At 39.7% G+C, this 26,923-nt stretch overlaps 1 protein-coding gene across 1 annotated transcript in view; it reads left to right on the top strand.

The window, feature by feature from the left end:
* srbd1 (S1 RNA binding domain 1) overlaps window positions 1–3,816 on the top strand; it is a 39,086-nt gene extending 35,270 nt beyond the window's left edge. The window contains exons 7-8 of the mRNA XM_034681961.1: window positions 776–960; window positions 2,684–3,816. Coding sequence (XP_034537852.1) covers window positions 776–960; window positions 2,684–2,976 — 478 coding nt within the window. The 3' untranslated portion in view covers window positions 2,977–3,816. The remainder of the gene's footprint in view (window positions 1–775; window positions 961–2,683) is intronic.
* The last annotated feature ends 23,107 nt before the right edge of the window (window positions 3,817–26,923 follow it).

The following is a 26,923-nucleotide window of genomic DNA, read 5'->3' as shown; positions in this document are numbered from 1 at the left end:
ACTGTAAACGATATATACAGTACGCACAATACTCATAATATTTTCCATTGCCATCGCTAAGTCTGTTAAGAATTTAGACTAATTAGTTTGGATTTAAATTCAACCCTCTGTGAATTATTAACGGTGCAACCTGACTGACTGTCTAGACATTAGGAGGTGGGACATCCTGCTAGAATAAAGTGACAGAGGGAGATTTTTCCAGGCTGTTGACCGATGAACAAACACTCCAACCTTAGCGAAGTGGAGGCAGTTTCATGAGAGGAGGTGTCAGGGCGTTTACAGCCCACTGTGGGTTTACCTGATTTAATAGGGGGTGAAATAAATGTGTGTATTTGTGCTTTTAGAAAAGAAAAGCTGCACCTCGGCAGCTCATGACTTGGGGTGTAATTACTCCCACACCTCTTCTGCCCTCCCTTCCTCCTTCCTTTCCCCCTCAGCTCCTTCTCACTTTACCTGTGTTAACTTAGCTTTTCCCTCCCTCCATCCTACAGCCATGCTGTTCTCATCTTTCACTTTCACTCCATTTCAACAGTTCCCTCCTTATGTATTTTTTATACTCATCATTATTCCAAACCTGTTGCAAATTTCTACCTTCTTCTGTACTTCCCTCGTCCTTCTCTCTTACTCTCATCTACACAGCCTCATGTCTGCTTGCTAATGTGTTAGCCCAGCTAGGAACTTTTTTGTACACACATCTTGTTTACACACCTAAATGTGCTTAATTTGTATACATTATAACACCTCTGACATATTTACACACTTAATCTCTTTCCAGATTTCTGTCCCTCGTGTGTTGGAGTGTAGACCAGATCGGGAGTGAAGGCCTGCGAGAGCGTGTGGAGAGTAAGGTTAGGACCAGCAGTGTGGAGGAACTAGCCAAGACTTTGGACACCACACCTGAGACCCTGAAACTCATCATAGATGGCCTCTTGCAGCCTCCTGGGTTCGACATACGTCAAAGTAAGACTCCTGCTGCTCACATCCACTCTGAATTATTGATACCAACTAAGTCCAGACACACGCATGCTCTTGTGGAACATGGCAGCAAAAAACAAGAATACAAAGTATATAGCTGGAGTGATGGGACATACTCAGCCATAACACTTAGTTTACAGATGTCTTGGTGGAAGACTAAATACATGTGGTCTTCACATACAAACACACACACACACCAATTTCATCATAGAAATCCTTATTGATCAAAAAACACATTTAATGCTGACTGCTCAGCTGCAGTCCTTCTCCTCAAACATGCATCTGTTATTGCTGATATATTTTTGTGTCAAATTTTTGACCAAACACAGACATATCATTCTTTTGAGTCATATAAAGTTTCATCGTCTGCGTACTTGTTCAACTTATAAGTCACAGTTCCTTTCCTCTCATCTTTCCTTCATAATTTCTTTCATAGTTCCCTTTTGACTGATAGAAATTTCAGCTTTTATTTGTCCCGTTCTGTGACTGGTTTGGTAGTTAAAAACACACACTGACTTTTCTTGTGCATTTATTATGAAATGCACGTCTTGGCAGTGTAACTTGATATGATCCGACAGCCCGATGGCTTCCTCCCTGTGGCTCACAATGTTTCTGACAGGGTGTGATGGGTCCAACAGACTGTGCTGTTGGACAGAAAACTTTACAGACACACACAAATGCACAAAGACCTCTGTTTTTCTCCTCAATGTTATACTCTTAAGCTCAGGCACACAGAAATACACAAACCTTTTAATTCTCAAGAGTTTTGCTGTAACTTAAATTGTTTTTCTTAAGACTAAAGCAGAGCATATCAAGCCTCAAATTATGATAAAGCTCTCACACTGCTATTTGTAAAGGAAGAGTCTTCTTGGTCGGTTTTACAAATGAGAAAACATGGCTGCTCTTATTTTGAAGGAAGAAAGACAGAACATCTTCTGGAAAATAAGTTAGCTAATTAGATTTGACGGATGTCATAAAGTTCAACATCTTGATCTAATGTTGTTAAATCAAAATAAGTATAATTAAAAATAAATGCTGTACAACAAAAAAAAACCAACACATTTTTTTTCCTTTTCTAGAGAGGCCTGCCAAAGACAAAATAATTTCTGTGAGTTCTACCAGGCCTTTCATTGTATTACAGTTCCTCATATAGAGATGAAAGATGTCACGCCTGGATAGCCAGTCACTGCTGGCTAACTCCTCTTAAAATTAAAGAACGCAGCTCCAAGGTTCATTCTCAGGTTGGCCCTATTTGGTTGCAGCACACTACGCTTGGCTTCCACGCCAGTGCTCAGCTGAGTAAACAGATGGGCCGAGGCTACCGCATGAAATCAGTGCTGAGGGGAGGATAATTGGACCAGACTATTTCCTGGGGCATGAGTCTTCCTTGTTTGTGTTAATGCTACAGAGAGGAAAAAGATATCTCATGAACAGGCAAGAGAAGAACAGAAAGAGAGAGGAGAATGCAGAGAAATGTGGAAGTATGCAGACACAAGTATTGGGTTGCTGCTGGAAATGTAATATCTGTTTGTCATTCCCCCCTGTCCCCCCCGCCCCCCCCCCCCCCCGTCTCCGTCTCCGTCTCTTCTCAAAAACATCTGTGCCATCTACCACCCTTACCTGTTTTAGTCATAAATCCGTCTACTCCTCTTCCATCGGGCCACCTCATCTTTTTGACATGTTTTCTTTCTCTTCTTGCCATCCCCAGATTTTGGGCAGGAGGACTTTAAGCGGGGCATTGTGTCCATGAGTGATCTGCGGGTGGGTGCGGTGCTGACAGGCCGGGTGGACAACACAGCTTTGTTCGGGGCTTTTGTAGATATCGGTGTCGGCCGCTCGGGCCTCATCCACAAGAGCCGCATCAGGCCGGAGAAACTGCCTGCCAGCCAGCGCAGACGCAGCCTGGCTCTGGGACCTGGGGAACGGGTGGAGGTCCGGGTACTAGATGTGGACGCTCAGAGGGGAAGAATTGGCCTGGACCTGATCCGGGTACTGGAGTAGAAACACTTCACTCCCATGATTGATACCCCATACTTTAATTGGATTGTTACAGGAAAAAAACAAGAGCACAAAGCTCCCAAGAAGCCAAACACTGTATGACAGTTACAATGATAATAGGTCCAGACAGATTTTATAAGCACATTCGCAGAGCTGAATAGGCATTTTATCAGGCGACCTGTGAAGTACATTTGTCAGTACTATAGTAATGCAATTTAATTCTATAAATCAAAAGGCTGTTTAGTCATCAAAATAGTCCACTCTGAACAGTCTGGGAAAATATGAGTAAACTAAACTACATTTTAACCAACAGACTCCCCCTAAGGTCATTGTGCAATGCCCCTAAGGTCATTGTGTAATGCAGCACTCTCTCACTTCCGCTGTGTGTCATTGGGAGCAATGCTTTTCTTAAAAACAAACGCTACCTTTGTGTCTGCCGATTTATTGGCTCACAATCACCTCACACTGCTGCCCTCATATCATCACAGGAGGCTTTGGTCATATGCCTTGAACCCGTGACTATTTGCACCTTAGTAGAACTGCTGCTGGCTTAATATTTTGGCTGCTATTGTTTATTTTCTATTAAAAAAATAATAATAATACATTATTATTCACTTATAATTACTGTTGTTCAATTTTTTCAAGACTTTGTTTTTGTAATGTTCCGAGCAGTTTGGAAAGTATTTATTTCTTTGTATGTCAAAGCAGAATTTCTTTTGACACTTGAACAATTAACAGAAGGGCTTAACATGTTACCTCAAGCAGTTCTGAAACTGATCGGCTTCATCTATTAGGAAGGATTTAAAATGTGGTTCATGAGAAATAAAAACATTTCCTGTTCACCTTGCACTCTTGATGTACATTCAATCAAAATAAACATTTCAGCTAATTACAGCTTACTGATCTGCGTCACATTGGAGAAGAGGCACATAAATACAAATGAAAATGAGGGAAATGGCATGAGGTAGGTCGTAGGAATAGAGGAGTGAGTGTGTAGTGATGAAAAAGGTACAGAAGACACAGAGGGTCTGATTTACTGAAAGTTTTTGCACCATTCATGCCCACTATATCTGCAAATATGACATAAAGACACCTGATTCACAAAGGGTTAAATACACCCAATCTGTGCTGCACAACAAATAGCTCTGTGCATCAGCACTGGTTGTACATATTAAAATGAGCGGTTCTGCATTTATTTGGCGCAAAATTGTCCCCTTTCTACACAATGAACCACATTGCAAAAAACGTCTCATTCCCAAACACTGGCCTGAACATTTTAGTTTAGTTTATTCACACACATCATCACAAATATACATCTATATCTATTCGGTAAACATTTCAAAATGGTTGGATGTGTGGAAAGGGGTAACCCCAAGGAAGCTATTCAAAGCTTTTAATAGGGGGCCCAATTTCCCACAAATAAAGTGGCTACAGACAAGATGCAACAACAACAAAATACTAACACATATAACAAACACACAACAGACAATCATAATATTGTGGTTACATACATAAATAAGTGGATGCATTGATATGGTCAGTACATTAATCATAAATTTCCAGAAGTTGTAATTTTAGCTTTTTCTTGAAGATGGAATGTGACATTCTTAACCCACTGTCGAGCTCATTCCATATCTGTGGCCCTCTGCATACAATGCTAAAGCTGGAACATTTTAACCTACGTTTTTTTCCAGTAATTAGATTTTTATTCCTGGTGGCATGTGTGTGCATAGGTAGGTAGATTGGAATGAGCTCACACAATTTCTGATTTAATTTGTGGACTGTTTGGTACATTACACAGGCATTTTGGAAGTAACATGCACATACAGTTAGAGTGACACTTTTACTGTCTGCTAAGAGTTGGTGATAACTGTGACACAATATTTAAGGGATGTCATAATGCAACTTTCTGGCGATTCAAACAACAATTCTATCAACGATAGTTGACCAAAATACAAGTTATCTGTTAATACAGTCTGTAAATTAAGTGTACTCGTTTTTATTATTGTTCATGTCAGGAGTATTGATCTGGACAGGCTGTACTGGCACTCTTAATAGTCGAGGCTTTTACAAACAGAACAACTTGCACCAAATCCGTCGACATAAAGATTTCACGATAAGACATGACACTACTCCACCCAGCTAATCATCCACTCTGTATATGGGCAGATTTGAGCTCCGTTAGGGTGAGAGTTCACAGTATGACTCTGCCAGCAAGAGTGGAGATGCTGACAGCACATCCCAACAATCAGATGCAAAACAAGAGCAAACTGTGCAGAGCTGCAACATTTTATGGGCATGTTTGAGCTGTAATATCAACAGGGTCATGTCTTTTGTGAATCAGGCTTTAAGACAGAGCAGATAGTAGGAACAATTGATGTGCATTTTTTGGTTCTATTAGCTGCTGCGATCAATTCTTAGTGAATTCACTTCAGAGTTTTTCTTCCAAATAACAAAAAATGAGAAAATACAGAGTTACTTGACTAGACGGGGGATGGGTGGAGCAGGGGAGAGGAGGAGGAGGAGGAGGAGGAGGAGGAGGAGGGAGTGCTTGTATCTCCCAGACTGCAGTAAAGCCTGGAGGCTTTTGAGGCATGGTCCCAGACACAATTATCCCAGGACACACACACACACACAAAAACACACACTAATCAGCTGCTTCAAAATTAATCCCAGACTCCCCATCCACATTATCTAATTTGTTTATTTTTATGAAACTGGAATAAATAAAAAAAATACATAAACTAGGACTGTGAGAAAGCCCAGGGTCCCCTTGTGCTAAACATTATACTGAATGCAGAATACCTAATCACTGTTAGTGCTGCAGCTTCTCTGTCTCCCCTTGGAGCGACAAATAGAATATATTGTAGACACAAACACAAAGAGATGTTCGATCAAGATTAATCAGAAGTGGCAGTTTGTGTAGTAATGATCTGAGCAGACTGCAGACATACAGATCAGATTTACATTCTGTATTTCATTGTCTTACTTTTGTTTTCCAAAAGGACTTCCATCTTCTATTCAAGGTGCCTTCTTTTATTTGACGTTAACTCCTTTAGTCATTTTGTTGTCTTTCCTTTGTTTTGATCTCATATACTGCAGTCTGGCACAATCTCTCGTTTGAAAGTTTCCACTGTTTTTGTTTTTTCTACACTCATGTATTCCTCGAAGAAGACACAGCTTCCCTCAGCATCATTCCTACTTTTCTCTCCTTTAATTTTCCTCCCTCTGCTTAAACGTGAGCACACAGATGGGACAGGCAATCTGGCAGCCAGCGACGGCTGCCCCTCAGAGTGTTTGTCAAACACTGACCAGTAATGAGCCTGTGATAAGAAGAAGAGTGACTGCAGGAGTAGTCCTCTACTGCTGCACTTGTTCACAGCTGTTGTGTTATGGAGTGAGCTCAGGTGTGCTTTGAGGTTTTGTTGAAATGTGAGGAAAATTGACAGTTGGCATGAAACATCTTTGTTTCTATTTGTTATTTCGTAAGTCCGAGGCTACAACAAGTCAAGGAGAAATGAACTCAAGTTGTCATGCAGGGCTCTATTTCATCAGCTTTTGCTCTAAGATCCAGCTGTGCAGTCACAGGTAGATAAAAAAAAACATCATCTTCAAACTTTTTTACACAGCAGAGAGACTGGTGCTCACAGCTAGCAACTCTCCTGCTAAGCAAACACTGAGTAAAGAATAGCTTTCTATGTTGAGCTCTCATTCCCTGGACCCCCTGTCTAAAGAACATGAGTAGAAGTACTCAACACTGTAAACAACCGCTAGAGGCTGCACCTCTTTTACAACCATCATACATGGGGATAATAAAATTGTTGGAACTAATACTAAACCCATATATATCAGTCTTTATAAATGAGTGCAAGATGGATGTGAGAAGGGATGAGCAAAAACACAAAATCGTGTTATGACATTAAAGCTAGGGTTGGTAGTAACGGAAAACTAGCATGAATTTGAATGTAGCATTTCCTCAGGACTCCGTCTAACCTCGCCCCACCTCCCCTCGGAGCTCCTCCAAAACGACGCCCCCGCCGGTGCTTCGCGACCATATGATTGTGACTGATTCAAAACTGGTCCTCAGCACATCGTTTGTGTTTTGCACTACGTCAACTCATGTCTCACTCAGCGGTAAGAAAACACCTAAACATTATCATAGTGAAAGTTAAAACACAAACAAACATGACGTGTACGCGCAGGAGGCGGGCAGAACGGCAGGACAGGATTTGATTGGTTTCATGATTTGGCTCCCAAAGTCGTGGATTGGTTTGTGTTTTCCAAGGTTTACTCCGGCTGTAGATAGCGTCTTTTTTTCACTCTTTTTTTAGGAACACATTATGTATTGATTGCCATCGTGGCATTAAGATCATTTCAACCAGCATAACAAAAAGAGTATCTATTACCAACCCCAGCTGTAAGGGGAGAGTCATATGTTGTAAACTCTGAACAGTCCGTCGTTTGCACGCCATAGGAGGTGTCATGTGAACACTGCAGTGGATGTAAATATTCAAAAATCAACCATGTGCAGACTAAAGGATTATCCTCAGGCAATGCATGCAAAATAATTCAGCACTTAAGAGTGATTGTGTCTATTCTGGATGAAAGCATCGGTAATTCAATCAACAATATGGTCAATAAGTTGACTGAATTGAGTTTACCTGCTATCTTAAAGCAAAGTGAAAGGTATTCTACACCTCTACTCTTCTTTGCTTAAGCGCCTGTTTTCTGTGCTCTCTCTTCCTCTTTTCCTTTGTGTTATCCCCACGTCTTTGGTTGCCACAGTGTGATTGTGATGGTAAGTGCTGGTTTCTCTTTCCAACAGAAAATAACTCCAGGTTAGCGGTTTGACCACTGACATCAATACGCTCTCCCTTAGGGTACAAATGCAAGTTCTGTGTGAAGAACTACGCTCTGAGGTCTACACACGTTCAGTCTGACAGTGTTAGCAAAGATTGCACTCGTATGTTGACTCACAACATCTGCTCGGGGATTAAATAGGCTTTTCACTTTCTGAAACCAACTGTTTAGCTGTTTCCCACCTTCTTGCCTTTATGAATTGCGGCCCTGTGGAACACCAAGCAAGATGCTACCGATTCTGTAGTGACTTTAAACTGTCACATATGTTGTTGTAGTGTATATATTTCACATATATCCACAGTTTGGCAGAGAGGATCCATTTTAAAACTCTCTAAAAATATATTTCAAATGCATTTCTTCTTTAACAGTTTATAATTTCCTTGGTATCAATAACTTAATTTTGTATATGGCTGCATTGCTTAAAATGGCAGAAAACTACTCTATTGATTTACTTGTTAAACTGGCAATTTTTAATAAAAACATTGGTTAAAGTGTTGCTTTATAATAAACCAATGTTTTGCCATATGTGGATTAAAAAAAAACAGCTACTTTGATGCAATAATTTTAACTTAAAACATTTTTCAAGCAAAAATGCTGAACATTTTGTGGTTCCAACTTATCATTTCTGTGAATTTTCTCCCTTTTCTCCGTCCAATGCAAGCGGCAATCTCTGGTCTAAAAATATGAGTCCAATGCGGAAGTGCTAAAAACTGCAGTTCATCCAGGATCTGCTTGAGGCTGGCACCTAAGGTACCGGAAACCACATACACACCAATTCAAAAAAGACGATCTTTACAGCAGAAATAAACATGTTTACAGCCTGGTACAAAAGACGAGTGTAGTCTGGATAGCTCACGACTCATTCGGCACACACTGTAGGGGTAGTGATTTTTTTTCTGATGCGGCAATTTCGAAGATATTGAGATTACGAGTCTTCCAATGAGAGGCACAGCTGACTTGATTGACAGGCAGGAACACTGTAGCTGTTTTCTAGGAGGCTCAAAGCCCGCCTCTTTACGTCACAATCGCTCGACAGCAGCAATATGGCTGCCGCTGACGATTAGCCTCAAAACAGCGCTTCAGAAACAGATGGGTGACATCCCGGATACTACGTCCATATTTTATACAGTCTATGGTCCAATGAGATTGCAAGTGTACATCGACTTGTAGTGGACTCCTAGGCGGGAATAAACAAGAAATGAAAAGGTCCACTTAGGTGTCTGGAGTGCTTTGATGGCAGTTTTCACTAGTTTTTGACATTTTAAATGAGAACATTACATTAACATAATGGATTAACTGATAAAGACACTTATAAAGTGCACTCTTATGCATTTTATAGACAGTACAAAATTAAAACATGAAGTATAATCACTGCCAGTATAACCCATAAATTAACTTCACAACTGATAACTTTGTGGTGAAAGCCAGTGGAAAGAGAGAGCACTTCTAATGTGAAAACCAATTTGTCACTGCTGATCACTTATTAAAAACAAAAACCTTTCTCATATTGTTTTTACAGTGTTTGATGGCACATTCCAGATAGGCAAGGGCGAGGGTGAGAAAGACTTTGACTCTTGGCATCCCTGCTAAAAAACAGGAATGAAGTCCAGGCGGGAGGGTGGAGGAGAGATGGATGAATGGAGGTAGGAGAGAGAGGGATGGAATGAGACAGGAAATGAAAGGCTTTCTCCGGTTTCACTCCCCGTGACCTCATCAGTGTGATCATGGGTTTTATGAGCTTTCCCTCTCGCCGCCCACACACCACCTCACACGTGCCAGGACACACACACTCACACACACACTCTCACTCCCTCAGTCACACACTTCAGGCCATATATTTCATTCACTGGCTCGGATACAAACACACAGTACATGTGTTTTTGTCTCTCTGTCCGTTCTTTTTCTCACACTCTCTCTGTCAACCTTTCACATACTTCATCACCACCAGGATGCTCGAAAAATTCACTTAGAGCCAGCGACACGTAAATACTGACAGAGAGAAGAAAATGAGTCCTCCTTAATGATAGAATTATAGCCTCTGGAAGGAAAAAAAGCAGAATCTGTAACATAATAAAACCTTATGATGAAGCAAAAGTGATCAAATATATGAACACCATAACATTTACATATTCTGCAGCATAAGCTTATTATAAAAACACATGAATTCCCATGCTTATAAAAGGCTTTTCCAACGAGGCTAAGGATAAATGGCCATAATTGAGAAAGCATCTGATTAGTAGAGAACAGTTAGTGAAATTTCCTTGGGGGCAAGAAGCAGCTCCTTCCATTTGAAGCAGCTCCAGCACACATGTGCCTCTCTTTCCTCTATATTGTTTAATGTGCTGATATTCATTTCCCAACTCTTGCTTACCATTTTTATAACTACGTCACTTCAAATCCCCAGCCTTCAGCAGCTTCACCACTTATCTCCAAAGTGGATAATGCCTTCAGACTGTGTGTTTGTTTTAATCAGTATTAAGTCGTCTTGTATGAGGAGTGGAAAGGCAGGAAAAAGGAACCAGAGGATAGGTTATGTTAAGAAAAAAGTCCCCTTAGAAGTGATTCCTGCCTGGATAAATATTGTTATAGGTGCCAGGTGTTCAGCTGCTATCCTCCACACTTTAAGACAGAACATCGGAAAGTATAATTTGATTATAGCTATAGAACATTTCATATACAGTAGACATGTACAGCAATGGAAATATAGGAGAACAAAACATTCCAGCTGCAAGATCTGCCAATGTCAATACGGTGACGAGTGAGTGAGAAGGACAGTTTTGTAGTTTAGGTTTTGATGGCCTACTTTAACCAGCATCAATCATTTTGCACATTAACACACACTATGGGCATCTCATAGTTAGACCAGCTGATGTAATGCTCATAAATCAGAACATCTATTTAAGCAACACACATAAGTACACCAGACCATTTTTTTTCAACCAATAATTTTATCACATCATGACATCATGTTCCAAGAGTCTTTACTTTTATTTTGACCAATACTCAAATACCCAAAACATCATTAATTCAGCTTTTTCATACCCATTTCCTTACTGTCTATAATATTGCACAAAAAAACCCTATTATAACATTTTTTAAAACATGAAGTTTTAATCATGATTTTTGGTGGACAAGACATGAAAAATGGAAATGCATCAGTGCACCAAACATTTAATATATGGTATGTATGTAGTGAGATAAGTAGCCATTACCTAGTCTGCTTAACAAAGTCTCTTTTGGTTCCAATAAGGATCCAACTCATGGAAGCATTAGGAAGAATAACAAGATTTTAAGCTCTTGTTTCGTCAAATTCAGATCCTGTTTGTGTCGTCAAACCTATTATTCCACCATGGATGTTGTTTTAAGTAGGAAATTGTGGGAACACTCAGCAGAAAATGTATGCTATTTAACATTCAGCATCCTTGGAGCTCTGGCATGTAACACTTGAAGCTAATTTTCTTTTGTTGATTGAAGGTTGTCATAGAAGTCAGCTCTAAAGAGTCCACCACTTATCCTGAACTCCCACAATACAAACAAAAGCAATACTGAATGGTAAGTAAAACATACACATACATATCTATATACACGACTCCCTCCAGAGAAGCTCAGTTAGATCCATTCAGGGACAACAAGGCCTCTTCCTGTTCCCGGGTCATGACTGCGGTTGGTGGCTTAAAGTGATTGACGGCTGAATGTTTTGGTTACGCTGCCACCTCTAGGGATTTACTATAGGCAAAGTCTTCATACACATCCAGTATAGAACACTGACAAAACACACGCACACAGACATATGGTGTGAAAGCTTACACATTCACACAAATACATATAGACATAGTGTCCAAACTGACACACACATACAGAAAGTGTACGTGTGTATCTCATTGACATATCTCATGTTCATCCCACAGGGAGCTCAGTCTGAGACCACAGCAACCTTGTGTCAGGGGGAGGAAGGAAGTGGGAACTTAGGGGGAATTTACTTACACAGTGAAGTTATGGAATATTTTGGAAAACTACTTCAGTCTTTGCATGTTTCCTTTGGATTAAATGTTTTCCCTCTCTTTATGGGGGTCTGGGTGAAAAAATATGATTCTAATAACAGCAATGTAGTCTTGCTGGCTGTTGTATTTTAGTATGGACAGACCATAAAAACAACTGATGATCTGGCCGGTAGGGTAGGAAAATGTATGCTGCATTAATTTTAATCTCCTATTTGCATGATTTCTCACAACAAATTTAGAAACCCTAATAACATAAATCAACAGCTTGTGACAGAGCTGATTCCCTCATTATTTTAAGATATTTTACATTTTAGTTCTATCGTCTTGAAAGTGGACCACATTCAAAACTTGTTGGAGTTATTGCTCATGATATAATACATGGATGAATCATTTATCATGGATTAACTATACATATTGGATAGGAACATTTTAATCGTCCCCAAGGGGCAATTTGGTGTGTAAGTCCAAACAAGCATAATATCACAACACAGACAAAACACAGGATAAAAAAACATAAATTCATACATATAATTTAAGTGCATAACTCCCATGGATTTAATCATGCAGTGAGATGTAAGACAACAATCTTTACTATTTGTGCAATATCAACAATTTATCTGGCTTGTTTGAGAGCCCAACCACTGATGGAACACATTACCTAAGACATATATTTGTTTTGTGCCCTCCTCATGTAAGTGAAACTCCTCCCTGTTAGGATTTCTGCATAGATAGACCTGTATATAAATTCCTACATGGATTCATTCATTGATTTGAACATATAATTGTACATGTGTTGGTACATAAAAATGGTTCATAAATTGATTTGTACAGAAATAAATGAGGAGATAGATTCACACATAAAACCTTTCTGTATAGATTTATATAAGCAGGTTCCAATGTATATTTGCATATAGATAGATGTGTAGATGGATTAATAGATGGATATCTTTATAAATAGATGCAGATATACAGATATATACACATAGAATCATATATAGATTTGTAAGAAGATGAGTTTGATACAGAGATAGACATGTACAAAGATTGAAAACTGTGCATAGAATTGTACATACAAAGACGGGTAGATAGGTAGACTGGTATATAGGTAGACAGATGCATAGATTTAAATAATCATAGATGGATTCACTTTGTTTTTTCCTGAAAAAATGTGTATATTTGCTGAATTGCAAGCAACTGTGTTTTGTATACACAATAGTCTAGGCATTGTCTGTGAAACATTATAGAGTAATTTTAGAGGACCACCTGGGAAGTCCTTTACAAGCATGCAGTGCTGTTTTTTTAAACATCTGTAAATCAACAGTTTATCACTTTAGCTTTTTGGTGACAATGCTGTCAATTTTATGTCATAACCATTAGCACTTCAGACCAGTCAAGCTGTGAATGTTAGCGCAGCTGCTACTGTAACATCTCTAGCATGCATGGAGACCCCTCAGGGCAAAGACTGGGTAAGCTAGCTGTGGCAGTTGTTTGTTTAGCTGTGTGTTTCAGCAAGCCATTAATACCAGAGCCTAATAGTGCTGTCAGTAGCATTAACACACATGGGAGCAATTTCCTTGACGCAGATTACACATGGATTTACTCGACCAAAGTAGTGCTTCCTGAACATGGATTTAACCTGCAGTCCAAATCTTTAGGGTGTGGTACACCTTTTAGGAACAACAGATAATAGACTGAGTGAAAGAGAATCCCAAGTGGCTGTATTTGAAATGCACCTGTAAGGGGAAGTAAACACTTAGAAAGTGCTGAAGAATATTTGTCTAAAATCAAGTGCATTTTCCCATCTTATGGGATAAGCTAATTATCACCCCTGCAGCTTTGTGAAACAAATTGTTCCTTCAACATGTTGGTGATAATATATATTTTTTAAAGGTGCTCGCTGAACTTACTATACTATACGCCCCTTACTTGCCATATTAATATAACTATGTGATGTGGACAGTTCATATTTTTTAAATTAATAACACAGCAAATGCAGAACAGCTGATCTTAACATTTAGCCAACTTGAGTCATGAAGCAGATAGTAACTTCTATTTTAAGACATGATGAAGCCCTGGTGTTCCTGTACAGATAAATGGAACCCTGCTCTCTCACAGATACAGTGCTGCACAGTAAAGCACCTTGCTGTTTCTGTTGTTTGATTTGTCCTCAAAGAGTACATTTGCTATTTTGTGAAGTCCCTTGTTGAGGGTGTTGAGTCACTCGGGTATCAATGGGACAGATTTTCTCACATGATTGTTTTCTCTCTCCATCATTGATTTCTCTGTCTTTACCTGCCCAGGAAAACTAAAATGAGCTGTTTTCATCTAGTTTGCAGTTTGCCACCCTGAGTTCTGTAGCAAGACACCAAACAGTGTTTTGTTTGTCAGGCTGTGAGTGCGCCAACAGTGAAGATCGGCCTTGTTACCTGAGGAGAGATGTTTGGTGTGCAAAACTCTCACAGGTCTCTGTGGCAAACCAGAATTCAACACAGTGGGTAGCACATTCAGCCATAGTGGTACAAAAGGAGTGTCACAGTGCACCAATAACTCACATTTATCACAGATTAGTTTTAACAAGCTAGATATGTGTTTTGGGAGACTAGATAAGATCCTTGTGATCAGCCACACAGATGTAAAGTAGAAATTTAACTTTGTGGATTTAGCAGAAAAGAACAACAATCCTATGTATCTTCTTGATCAAATTGTTACCCTGCTTTGTTAAAAGCTTCATTCTAAATGGTCAAAACCCCATACCAACAGTTGTTAATTCTCAATCACAAAAGTTACTCCAGGGACAACCCCTTCACTTTGTGTCAGGGTCCTGCTCACACTGTCGGGGAGTCAACTTTGCATAACCAGGTTCTCTCTAGAGATAAAATATTTTTTTCTGTGGTTTCTAGCATCCTAAACTGAAGTTAAAAACAGCTTATAACCAACCAAAGGATCACCCAGAAGTGAAGTGCATTAAGCCATGGCCACCCTCATTAGACCTGTAAAAGCCCCAGCTGTGAGGGCTGGCTGTTCTATTGGATTCTGCTGGCAGAAGATATATGTGGAAGGTGGTGGGCGATATATAATTTTTTACTCAACTATCAACTGGTTTCTTGTCTTCTTGCAGTGTATTGGTGCAGAAAAAGTGGCAACCTCTGGTGGTGAAATATGAAGCCAATGCAGGAGTGTGCAAAACGGCAGTTCCTTGAGTGTCCGCATCAGGCTAGCTAGAAAAGTCAAGGAATCACCATTTAGCCTAATGGTAAAATTTTGCTTTCTACTGCAAAAATGAACATGTTATAGAGTGTAACATGATTGGTTTTGGTCTGAGCTACTCATTTCTGTATTTATACAAACGTGCATCTGGAAATTTCTTAAATTTCTCAGTTGCTGGAAAATTGAGTTGAGTCAGCATTTCCAATATGATGACTGCCATCATTGGGCTTCATCACGCCTCCTCAGTAACTTCACTTCACTGAGACTACGTTCATGTTTTATATAATATTTGGTGTAAAGTCAGACACAAAGAAGCACACTGCTTCATAATTCTATTTGCCCATACTTTTTATTTTGATAGTAAAGCAGTATGTGGGTTAAAAAAGATACTTGCGTGACTGTGTGGGCTATTACTCATTACACTCAGTTGTTACAGACATGACAGGTGTTTCAAAGTGGTTCAATTCACTCACCTATTTTCAGAGAGTGAGCCTGACCTTCCACCAGATAGAAAACATGAGAGGAATCATGCAAAAAGAATAATCCATAGCTTGTTTAGCTGTTTGCCCCTGAAGCTATTTCCAGTTGCTTTAGTTTATTTTCCCTCCACTTGGTTCCAGTGTGATGGTGAAGAAATATTGAACAATTTATTTTCCCTCAGAGGAAAAATAGTGTTGAACTTGAAGGGGAGATCTATGCAGATTGATTTTCTTTTAAGTCTTTTCTCCTAAAGTAAATATTGAAATACATACTGTATAGTTCTCAAAGGAGGGATGGTATGAGACTATTTTCAGAGGTAAATAAAATCGCTAGTCTGCCATCTTCTTCCTCTGCCTCCCACAGTGTTTTCCACTCAGGCGTGTCTGAGAATATGATACAATTGTAAACAGGGCATATTTTGTCTAGTCATTTGGCTTGCATGATGTACACTATACCCAGGGTAAGTGAGTCTTCAAGAAAACAAAAACAGAACATGAAAATAATAACTTGATGTTCACAGTAGGCAGAGGTAAACAGAATTTTTGGTAAAGTTGAAATCAGTTTTCCCTTCTTTTTAAATAGCTTTCAGATAAACTACAGGAGTTGGTTTGTTGGTCTCAGTACCTCTGCCTTACTGACTTTGCTCTGTGCTGAACACCACAAGTCCTTGCTCCATGTCACGTATTGCACAATATGTATTTTTATCCTGAACCGAAAGTGCAGAACACCTCTTTTCTTTTTCCATCATTTTGCAGTCAACTTACTGTCAATCATTCGTAGTGGAAAGCTCAAATGTATATCGTAATGGCACTTTCATTGAGGCTGACCAACGGTCAAGACAATGTCTCCAGCGACATGTAAAGAAAACACACTCAGTACTGGTTGGAGCAGCAGCTACAGTGTATTGTTACAATAGATGTTATGAGTATGTGCTGTACTGCAGCAATTTATAGCAGCCGTTAAGTCTGTCCAGGCATTAGATGGCCCTTTCCCTTTTTTTGTTTTTGTTTTTTGAGTTGACTCTGTATGCGTGTAGTGTAGTCCAAATTATGTGAAAGACATGGACATGCTTGAAGGGTTTTTACAGTGTTTAAAAAAGAGAATATTAAGGCTAACTGAGTAACCACAAGCAACTACATTAACCTTTAGAAAAACCAAGACATAAAATCCACATGATAATAATTCAAACCGTCATTTTAGAGACATTTTCAGTCTGTTAAACTTTTGGTCACCTCCTTGTTGGCTAGGATTTCTTTTTTTGGGACTGTTATTCAAATTAATTCAACTCTTATATTCAGCCCTAAACATAATATTACATATGCAACAACAGTGAACTGTCCAGAATCTGCTTCTTTGTTGTAGTTTGCCTGAAATAGCTTCTTCCATCATTTTCTGAAAAAGTTAGAAAATTGGAAAATGGGGAGACTTGATCAGAACCAAAGCGGCCTCATCTGTAGAGTCAAACAGTTTAAAAACTATGTTGAATAGTAACATGTTATTTTTCCCATGTCAATACAAATTAAAGTTAATTTGCTGACATGAGATTTTTTTAAGCTCTCCCAAACAAGATTTTGTTTTGTTACAAACCATATTTTCACCAGCCGTGTTGTGTTTTCTGTGGTCAGCCAGGAACAACATGATTCTCGTCAGGGCAAAGAAGACCAACATTCAGAGTTTTCACTTTAACTCCAATACAAATCTTACCATGGAAAGTATGTCAATTCTGCTTTTTGTCTCTAATTGATTTATTACCTCTTAGCCAGATAAAAAAAGGGCTTCAGATTCAGGAAAAGCAAAAGAACACCCCCCAAGCTCACTCACATGTGGATTCATTCCAGTGTAACCTGAGATGGTAATTAAACATAATGAAGATCTATGCAGAACCAAATAGCCTGTGAGGGCTGAGAGAGAGCCAGGAAGAGCCTGAGCCAGGCAGTGAGACAAGGACAGGGGTAGGTTCAGGAATTGTCTTGTTAGAGTGTGTGTTTGTGTGAGTGTGTGTGTGTATGTATATCCATCATACCTGCCTGTGGAAAAACCCAATGGTTTTGGTGTGGTTTCCTGGGAATACACTTCCTCTCTGTTCCATCTGTTCCACCACACTTCACCCAATCAATCGCTAACCTGATACTCATACTGTTCTGCCAGCCAGCCAATCATATGAGCCGATGATGGTCATGTGGTACTCTAGAGACAGTTGGCAGCCCATTTGTAATGTACAGTTAACTGTATAATGATATTTCTACCCGCTGGAAAACCGCTAGAGTTTCTGAGTGAGTGTGTGTGTACGTCTGTAATGATAGGTCCACTCTTGCATTCTTCAGGATCGCTCTGATGTTCTTTGACAGCTCACAGTGTGTTCTGTATGTATATGTGTGTATGTATATGTTTGCACACAAGCTAAATCATATTGCATTTCTCCCATTCACACCTCTTGCAACCGGAAGCGAACTGTAGCCAATGGAGTGCAAATGTTAGTCCAGATGTACTACAAGTGACAGTGAAAGCTGTAGAGACGATGAGCTTGTTTTTCTTCCTCTGGAAATCAAAAAGAAAATCTGGTGTGCCAAACTTCCTAGAAATAAAACCAGGGAAAGGTTTTTTTGTTTTTTATTCAAACTAGTGACACTTTGCCGCTGGATAGAGCAGGGACATCCTGATTAGGGAAAATTGAACTATCTTGCTTGTTTCTACAGTTCAAGCAAAAAAAATCACAGTCGCATGTTATTGTAAAACAGCAGATGTCAGACAGTATTTTAATAAAATGAGTGGGTGGAATCTGGTTTTGCGTGCAGCTTTAGTCTGCAACCAATGGCCCAAGTGTCCATTTCTGCTGGATACACTAAAAATGACCTCAATATGACTTTATGACTTTTTTTGCAGATGCAGAAAGGGCATAGCTCTTACCATATGAACCATGTGAATCAGTACTGTTGTTTGGCTTGTCAGCTGTGGCACACAAAAATATTTTCTTCAATGGAAGGCAACCAGACTCCTCTCTTTCAATAAATGTCTCTTTTTCCCCCTTTTTTTCTACCTGGCTTGCATGTGCACAAGACTCTCATACCTCGGTCTTATTAATCAAGACTTGGCCCATGCTGCCTTGTTGTAAGTGACTGTTGTTTCACCCATCATTTCCAAGGCAAACAGGCGGTGATTGCATTGGAGGAGAGTGATCTGTTGTTAAATAGTTTTCTAACAGTCTCAGTGACAGTTCTCAGGCTGCCAACGTAGAGGACTGTGGTGCTCTTTAAAAAGTCAGGACCACATAATTTGGCCCATGGTGGTGGTGAAGAGAGTGATGGATACAGGAGAAAGAGAAAATAAGCAAGAGAGGGTGCTAAAAGGGGAAATGAAACATTGAAGTGAAGAGAAAACATTGAAAGATGGTGAGCCAAGAGGAGAGGGAGCTCTCAGTGTCTATTACCCGAGCAGCTGATTCTGAAGAGACCGAACAGGCAGATCATTTAACACAAATAGTCTGACAGTCTTTTCTGAATAAAGTGATACTGTGTAAGTACAAATACCACAATTTAGAATTGGCGTTATTAGACTTTTTTTTAAGGCAGCAGCTTCCTCTGTTGTGTAGGTCACTCATAGCTTTAGTGGCAGGTAAATGTTGTATTGTATTGTTTGACCACCACATTTGAAAAGTCTTGAACATTAAAGCTGCTTGTTTTGCTAAAGGCATCACATTCAATTTAAACACAGATGATCTAACTGAAAGCAAACACCGCCACCTGTGTCATTATCTTTTAATATGTCTGTGATTTTTCAATAAATGTTACCATACAAATGTTACAACTGAACTCTATTTTTACTAAAATGTAACCACAACATTATCTCCCTTTATGCCAAAACAGAAAAACAGTCTCTAATGAAACATAAAATTAATTTTCATTTGTCAACAAGCTGAATTGAAAGCTTCCTTTGAATTTCAACCATTGCGGAAAATATTTAGTGAAAGTTGTAAATCTGATGCCATGGTTCCATCTTCAAGGCATAACCGGTGATCCCAATACAAACAAAAACCAACATAACAAAATATATGTGATGAATGTTCCCTTTTTATGTTTGTACAGGGGGTACGCAAAATACCGGAGTCAAATTCTTTGTATTCTTGAAATACATTGTGATTAAAGTTCTTTCTGATTCTGTATCTGATTTATGCCTGTTATTTTTGTGAACAGTGTTTGAATAGACCTTTATCTTCAAATCAAATCATTTTGCAAGTACACAAAGTGATGATTTACTCATATGCAGTCATTTTCAGTGAAGGTAAATGTTGGGGAGGTAGAGCGTACAGCTACAGTAACCTCTTGCCCAAACAAGCTTCTTCCTCTCACTCTGCCTTCCCTCTCTTCCCTGGGACATCTTGCTTCAGATTCTTCTCTTTGTTTTCTCTCTCCTCTCCTCTCTTTCCTAAAAACAAACAGGGGATTAGGGGCAGGTAGAGCGTACAGCCTAACCCAGTGGAGATTAATCCTAATCTAAGATGGCCTCTCGCCCCTTGCTCTGCCTTCCTTGTCCTTTTTCTAACAACTCTCTGACACGAGTATTGGTGTGTGGGTATGTTGGAAGGTGAAAACCAGGGAGGGGCGTGTCTCCGAAATGCCAGAGACCACCACTAAGTCCCCCCGAGGTGTTGTGGGCTTAATTTAATGAAACACCGGTGAAGGGAGATGCCTACTTGATAACTCGGGTGTTGTGGTGGCTATTGCTGCCAATCCATCTTCATGCTTGGTTTTGAGGGGAAAAGCATAAATATCATATCATTAGCGCACAAGAACCTTGTGTTTATATGAAAAGTATATGAGTTTAGCTCAAATTGTGTCATAAGAAATCAGGGGTTGGGCTTTGAAACCTCAATGCTCTGTAATTATTGATTTACAGGGTGTCAGGACAGTTTTGACCTTGTCTTTGTTCGCTGTGGGTTCAAAAGCCTCAAAAAGTCTATTGCCATTCTGAGTACATTGTCATTGTGTTTTAAATCATGCAGTGTCTGCTAGATAAACACCTCTTTGTGTATATTTTCAATACCGACACTCCAGCTCAGAAGCGACTGGCTTTCAGGGCACATTGAGATTATTTCAGCTGAGTATCAACTCGACTCTCCTCAGACATGAAAATGATTGTTTAGACAGGCATTGAAATGACTCTATTTTAGTGTGCATGTGTGAGGACATGGGGGAAATAGATTTTCTCGCACCAGTGGTATTTATGATGGGCGAGTTAGAAGGCAAGAGAGAGAGAGAGGGTTGAAAAGAGAGTGATGAATGAGAAGCAGTTTTAGTCATCACGCTCTATCTCCTGAGCCTCTTTGTGTGCTGCGGTCGGTTCATCCAGTGCCAAGTAGGGAGGAGGAGGAGGAGGAGGTGTGTGTGTGTGTGTGCGCGCGCGCATGTATGTCTTTGCAAGTGCTTCTGGTAATGTGCTTCTCTGTGTGTGTGTGTGTTTGTGTGGTACTGCTGACGGAGAACAGCTTAGAGAGGGTGAGCCAGGCATACAGGCTGCCAGAATCCTACACTCAGACACTCACACACTGACACACACACACACCAACAGGAACCATCGTTATTACTGTAATTCTTTAGTGAGAGGCCATCCTGATGTGGGGCCAATTTAGACCACCACTACAGATAAATCTATCCCAGAAGTCTCTGCTTCTGTCTGGCCAGCTGGCCTGTAGTTTTGGAGGCGTTGGGATGAGGAGAGAAATCCATCCAGTTACGTCTCCTCGTTCTTCTGTTGTGCCGTCCTGCAGTGAGAGGGCTCCCAGCTGTCCGTCTTATTTATGACAGTTGACACCCTTATTTAGTGTCAGACATTACTTGGCAACAATGATTTGGACAGAGTATGCTCCTCATAGTTGTTTCATGGAACCAAACATATATCAGTTTAAGATATTGTGCATATGTGGGTTTGGCTTACAGCAGTCATCAGAAGGAATAGGAGCGGGCTTGAGTATATATAAGTTACTTTGATTGCATCATAAATTGTAGAATGACTGCAAGGAGGTCTTTGTTTCTTAGTGTGCTTGGAAGTGACATGCATAAACATCACTTATTTTGCTTATTAGGATTCTCCATTGTGGCAGGTATTCTTCCTGCATGCCCAGAAAGCTTGACATTGGAACCAACATCTTAAAAATAATACAAAGCATTACAACACAAAAAGGTCAAAGAGTAAAACAAAAAAAAGGAAACTAGTCCAAATCTTAAACTGATCTATAATGTTGTAGTCAAGACCACATCAACCGAGACCAAGACATGTCCGAGAACAGAGTGCACCCAGACCAAGACAAGACCAAGACATTTAGGGACCGAGACCGAGTCAAGACCAAGACCGACACAAGACCAAGACCATATATATCAATGAAAAATCATTATGAGAGTTAACAAAATAAAAGACTTGTGTTTATCTTATTCAAGTTTGATTTAAATACATTTGACAGCATCAAGCGAGGTTTGCTTTTATATTTGTCGCCTTCCTTTTGACGCGCTGTGTGAGCCTTTTGACTCCTTAAGTTTAGTTTTTGTCATCGTCAGTTTAACTTTTGCTTTTGATGAGAGTTTAAACTGTGTTTTCTGTTGCCTGTGCTCTCAGGTGAGGTAAGAGGTCGAAGGAGTAAATGCGCCAGATTGTTTTGTTGAGCCTTTTTTTCTCCTTAGTTGTGTGCATTTTTTTTTCTTTAGATAATATTTGAAGTGTTTTTTATCTGATGGGTTATAGGTGTTGACACAGAGTGCATTAGTTGTGGTACCGACCAGTCTTGATGTAAAATACAGAGTTCGCCCAGTCCGAGACTGAGACAAGACCGAGTAAAAATGCTTTCGATTCCGAGGCGAGACCGAGACCTTAAATAAGTGGTCTCGAGACCGGTCTCGAGTACTACAACACTACTAATCTAAATGCATGGATTCCAGTCATTTCCTGTAACGTATAAGTTTCGCTGAGCTTAATATAACCTACATGGTACAGAGCAGGTCTGTCTGAATTAACAAAACAAAGGTGCAGCAAGTCGTGCAACATGTTCAAACCAACTGACATGTATCATGTGCAAACATGCTCACTGTCAGTGGCATGATAGGATAATGATTTTTGAACCGGCAGCAACAAAAAAGAGGACAAAAACAAATTAAAGATGTCCTGCAATTATTTGAATTTAGTAGAAGATATAACCTAGAAGATATACCAGTTATACCAGTGTTTGTATTACATTTAGTGGATACAGTAGATCAGGGTAATTGTTGGATTAACTGTAGGTTGAAACATTGTTAGATTTATATTTTTTAATCTTCTGAGGGGAGTATTTAAGTGACACAGTGTGAACATACTGTATCAGCATTTCACTGCACAGGATACCTAAATCATGATTATAAGATAACAGAAATAAAAAATGTATTTTACGTGATCTGTAACAAATCAGTCACCACCTTTTGTTATCCATAAATCCAAAGAGTTACTAAGGGATAAAGTTCTTAAGTTAGGCTGCTTTGTCAAAGTAAATTAGTTGACAGGTTGATTAAAGGTTTTAGCAATAAAAGTCAATTACAAAGTCTTCTTCATAGTTAGCGCTTCATAAAATACTCTGTCCTTAACAACTGTAATACATAAAAACTTGAGTAAAACTCATTAAACACCTCTGAGTAGTGTAATTATAGACACACTATAAGTTTAGGCATCCATCCTCTGTATATGTGTGTGTCTGTGTCTGCCTGCAGCTCTGGCTCACTGCCTTCTATTGTAGAAGAATCTATCCTGGATTGAGGTGACACACGCTCACACACACATCTTGAGACCCTATAATTCACTAACTAATTATGTTGGTAGTTGAGAAAAAGTGAGCTCAAGCTTGGCTTGAGTAAGTCATGATGGATAGTGTGCTCAGTATTTCAGAGTCGAGTTCATAATATTTACCCAGATACGGCAGGAAATGAATGGCTTGAGGTACGACCGTTTCAATTTACACATTTTTCAGACCTAATTTCTTGGCTCTTTGGTTTAAATGGCTGAGAACACTATCCCTGTCTCCTTTTGTTTTATTTTCTCATAGCTCATTCAATGCCTCCCTCTGGTCTGCTCTCTGCATGCTTTTACCAGAGTGCCAAGACTCTGTGATTGGTTTAAAGACAGTGACACGGACTTGCACACAGCTGCACAGTCACACTGGCCTGACCTGCAGTAACAGCCATGCACACACTGTTGTCCATATTTTTACCTCACATACCCAAATCCAACCTCTCTCTTGTTCTCTTGTTTCACATAAACACATGAATCAAAAGAACCATTACTGTGCATTGTACCAGCTCACTTGACTGATGTAAATACCCAGAGTAAGGCCCTTGTTTAAGTACAGTTTGCATGGAAATGTGCCTGATTCTGGAAAAGTCACTTTTCAATCAGCCTGTCAGCTAAAAGCCAAAGAAATCAAAGACATTTTGGAGCTACATTTCTGGCCTTACAGATCAAAATGAATCATAACCGTATGAAGTTTGTGTATTTTTGTTGAAACAGGTTAATTCAAAAGCTACTTCAGGAAAAATTACAGATTTTACACGGAATATCTTCTGTGTTTGAAAATTAGGTGGTAAGACCAAGTGGATGATGTGTTCAAGGGCTGCAGAAATATGAGCACTCTGCAACTGAACCGCCAATATAAGTGTAGTGCAATCAAAAAACAGTCTGTGTTAAAGCTGCATGCATCACATAAAGCAGTTTCCTATATGTTTGTTTGTTTGTTTGTTTTTTTTACAAAGCCCAAAATAACATTAACCCAGTCAAATAAATACGGAGTGTAAATAATGGTAAAAAAATACTTCATGCTTCACACATCTTATTAAAAATCAAAGAGAGAGACCTGATTGAGGCGTCCACATTACCGTAACAAAACTTGCTGTACTACCTCGTTTTGATTGAGATCCAATAATCAGAATGATTGTGAACAGATTTATTGGCAGGTGGAGATGTAGCCATGGAGCCATGAAGGGGTGCGGTCTGTGTTGTGGTCCCCTGAGGCTGTGAGATTTTACTATGCCTCCCTCTGTTTGGCTTTTTCACCTGGGAAAGGAAGCTTTACTGTAACAGAAACCCCACAACCCCAGGCTTTATAGATATGCACTCACACAAACACACACATACACTCACTGTTGCAGGAATACAGAGACACTCAACTTAATGTGTCTTTATGTGCAACACGCCCAGTACCCAGCTGGGTGTGTCATTTTTTATGCATTTGGATTATTATCATTTTGTGCATTTGTTTGCACATCATTTTGTGCTAGTATGAACCATTTACTACACTACACCTTTTTGTGTTTGTACTTTTTGGAGTTCTTCTGTCCCTGCGCATATATTTCATTGAGTATTATCGAAGTTTTTCATATCCAGGGTGTCTATTTGCAACGTCTACAAACTTTGCATTTGTATCTAGGTTCAGTGCTGTCAGGTGGCAAACCGAGCCTTAGGCTGCATTATGAGAAAATGAGAGTGAGGAGACACAGGCAGGAGATGAATGACAGGTTTGAAATGGAAATTCGAGAGGGTCAGACCTCACCTGGAGGCGGAGCTGGCTGCCCTGGGCCATGAGCTGTCACTCAGTGCGGGAGTAAGCGTGTTGTTCCCAGGACCTTTAGCTCAGGTGAGACTGGGAAGCCGAAAGGGAAATAGTAAGAAACAGAGCTGAGGTTTTTTTTCTCACATATACCATACTCATACTCTAGCTTACATCCGTCATCATGTTTTATATTTGTCTCATAGTTTCACATCCCTCCTCAGCAGTCTACACATGCATAAACAGAGTACTTTCATAGACTATTACTGTGAAGTAGATTTTGGGTTAAAAGCATTTCTGAGACACAATTTAACCTAATTTTGAGAGGCAGTAAACGCACAGGTGCAAGTGATGATGAGCAGTTTTAAAGAGTGATCCTCCATAAATTCAATGTCACTCCGCAATATTTAATGACTCAAGATGTCTTTTTATAGTTTAGTATAGTTTTTTAGTGTCAGAGCCAGATGTGTGACCCTTGTAGAATGTTAAAAAGTTGAGGGCCACAGTAAGAAAAGACCTCCTGTGGCATTTTGTAATTCAAATTAGCTGAGACAACAACACGGTCTGGAAAGGCATCCTCTGGCAATCATTGTTTTATATATTTGGTAACCTGCTGTCATTGATCAAATGCACACAGTACACAAAGGAACTCACCTTCACCACTTTCTGGTAGGTTAGACGTGTTGTCCAGATGTTCAGTGTCCTTGATTGTGTCCTGCTGGGTGTGGGGATTCCCATTCCCAGTGTGATGACCCTGTCAGTTTTCCCGCTCATCATTGTAGTCATCTCCTGGTGGGCTCTGATCAAATTTCCCTGACCAGTGTTTGTCTGTGTGTTTTGCTTATACTGTCAATACATTTACTGTATGTATTCATCTCTTTGATTACATGTGAGCAATCATCATTATTTACTCACGTTGTCTCTCCAAAAGAGTAAACGATCAAAATACTCATTTACGTATTCTCATCTTAATCATGAGTGTCTGAACCAGTGTATTCCATTAGTCATTCCTTTACAGTATTTGGTTTAGACTCCGATTACAATGGCCTTTGCCTCATACGCCCTGTCGTCGCAGCAGAGAAACTTGACCCCCACACTGTGGGTGTTTGTTTCACATGTTTATTTTCACAGGAGAGCCGCATCCTCCCCTCCATCCTTCCAGACCCTTCCGTCTTTTATTGTCTGCTGCATTGAGCTGTGTAGCTGAGTGGGGTTAGATGAGGATCCAGATATTAAAGATGCATGAGAGTATATGAGCATGGTCCCTCTTTGGCACAGACAGACGCAGTGTCTGTATCTATGCTATGTTAATAGGTGGTGCTGTTTGGGTTGTAGCCATAGTATCTATTACATATACGAGTATACAGTATACTGCAGTGAGGATGAGCATTTAGTCATTCTTGATAGTGAAGGTCCTTTTTCATTATTATTTAATGCTAATGTTTGAAATTTGCTCGACTTAACATACATGATACAAGACAAAGGGAAAATAAGGGTGACACCTCAGATAATTGTAATATAATTATTATGTGGCCATTGAAGACTCCAAAACATTGTTTCCTTTTTTTCAAGATTACTGTTAATTTCCTCTTTCCCTTCATTTATTCATATTGGGTGGCTGTTTTTACAAATACGCACAAACACCTGACAGCGTCCCAACCTCAGCTGCCAGATGATATATCATCTGGTTCACCCCGACTGGTCAGTGACTATAATTGTAACTATAATTGAGGATCTCTTTAGGTCAGCATGTTAAGAAGTTAAGAAGCAGTTTCTAGTTATGCAACACAAAGCTGTATCAAGCCTTTGATTTTGCTAATATTTGCTCTTGTATGATGGAGCATTAGAC

This window comes from Notolabrus celidotus, chromosome 4 (genome assembly GCF_009762535.1).
Source record: "Notolabrus celidotus isolate fNotCel1 chromosome 4, fNotCel1.pri, whole genome shotgun sequence".
Taxonomy (NCBI): domain Eukaryota; kingdom Metazoa; phylum Chordata; class Actinopteri; order Labriformes; family Labridae; genus Notolabrus; species Notolabrus celidotus.
This window is presented reverse-complemented; position numbering and strand designations above follow the sequence as displayed.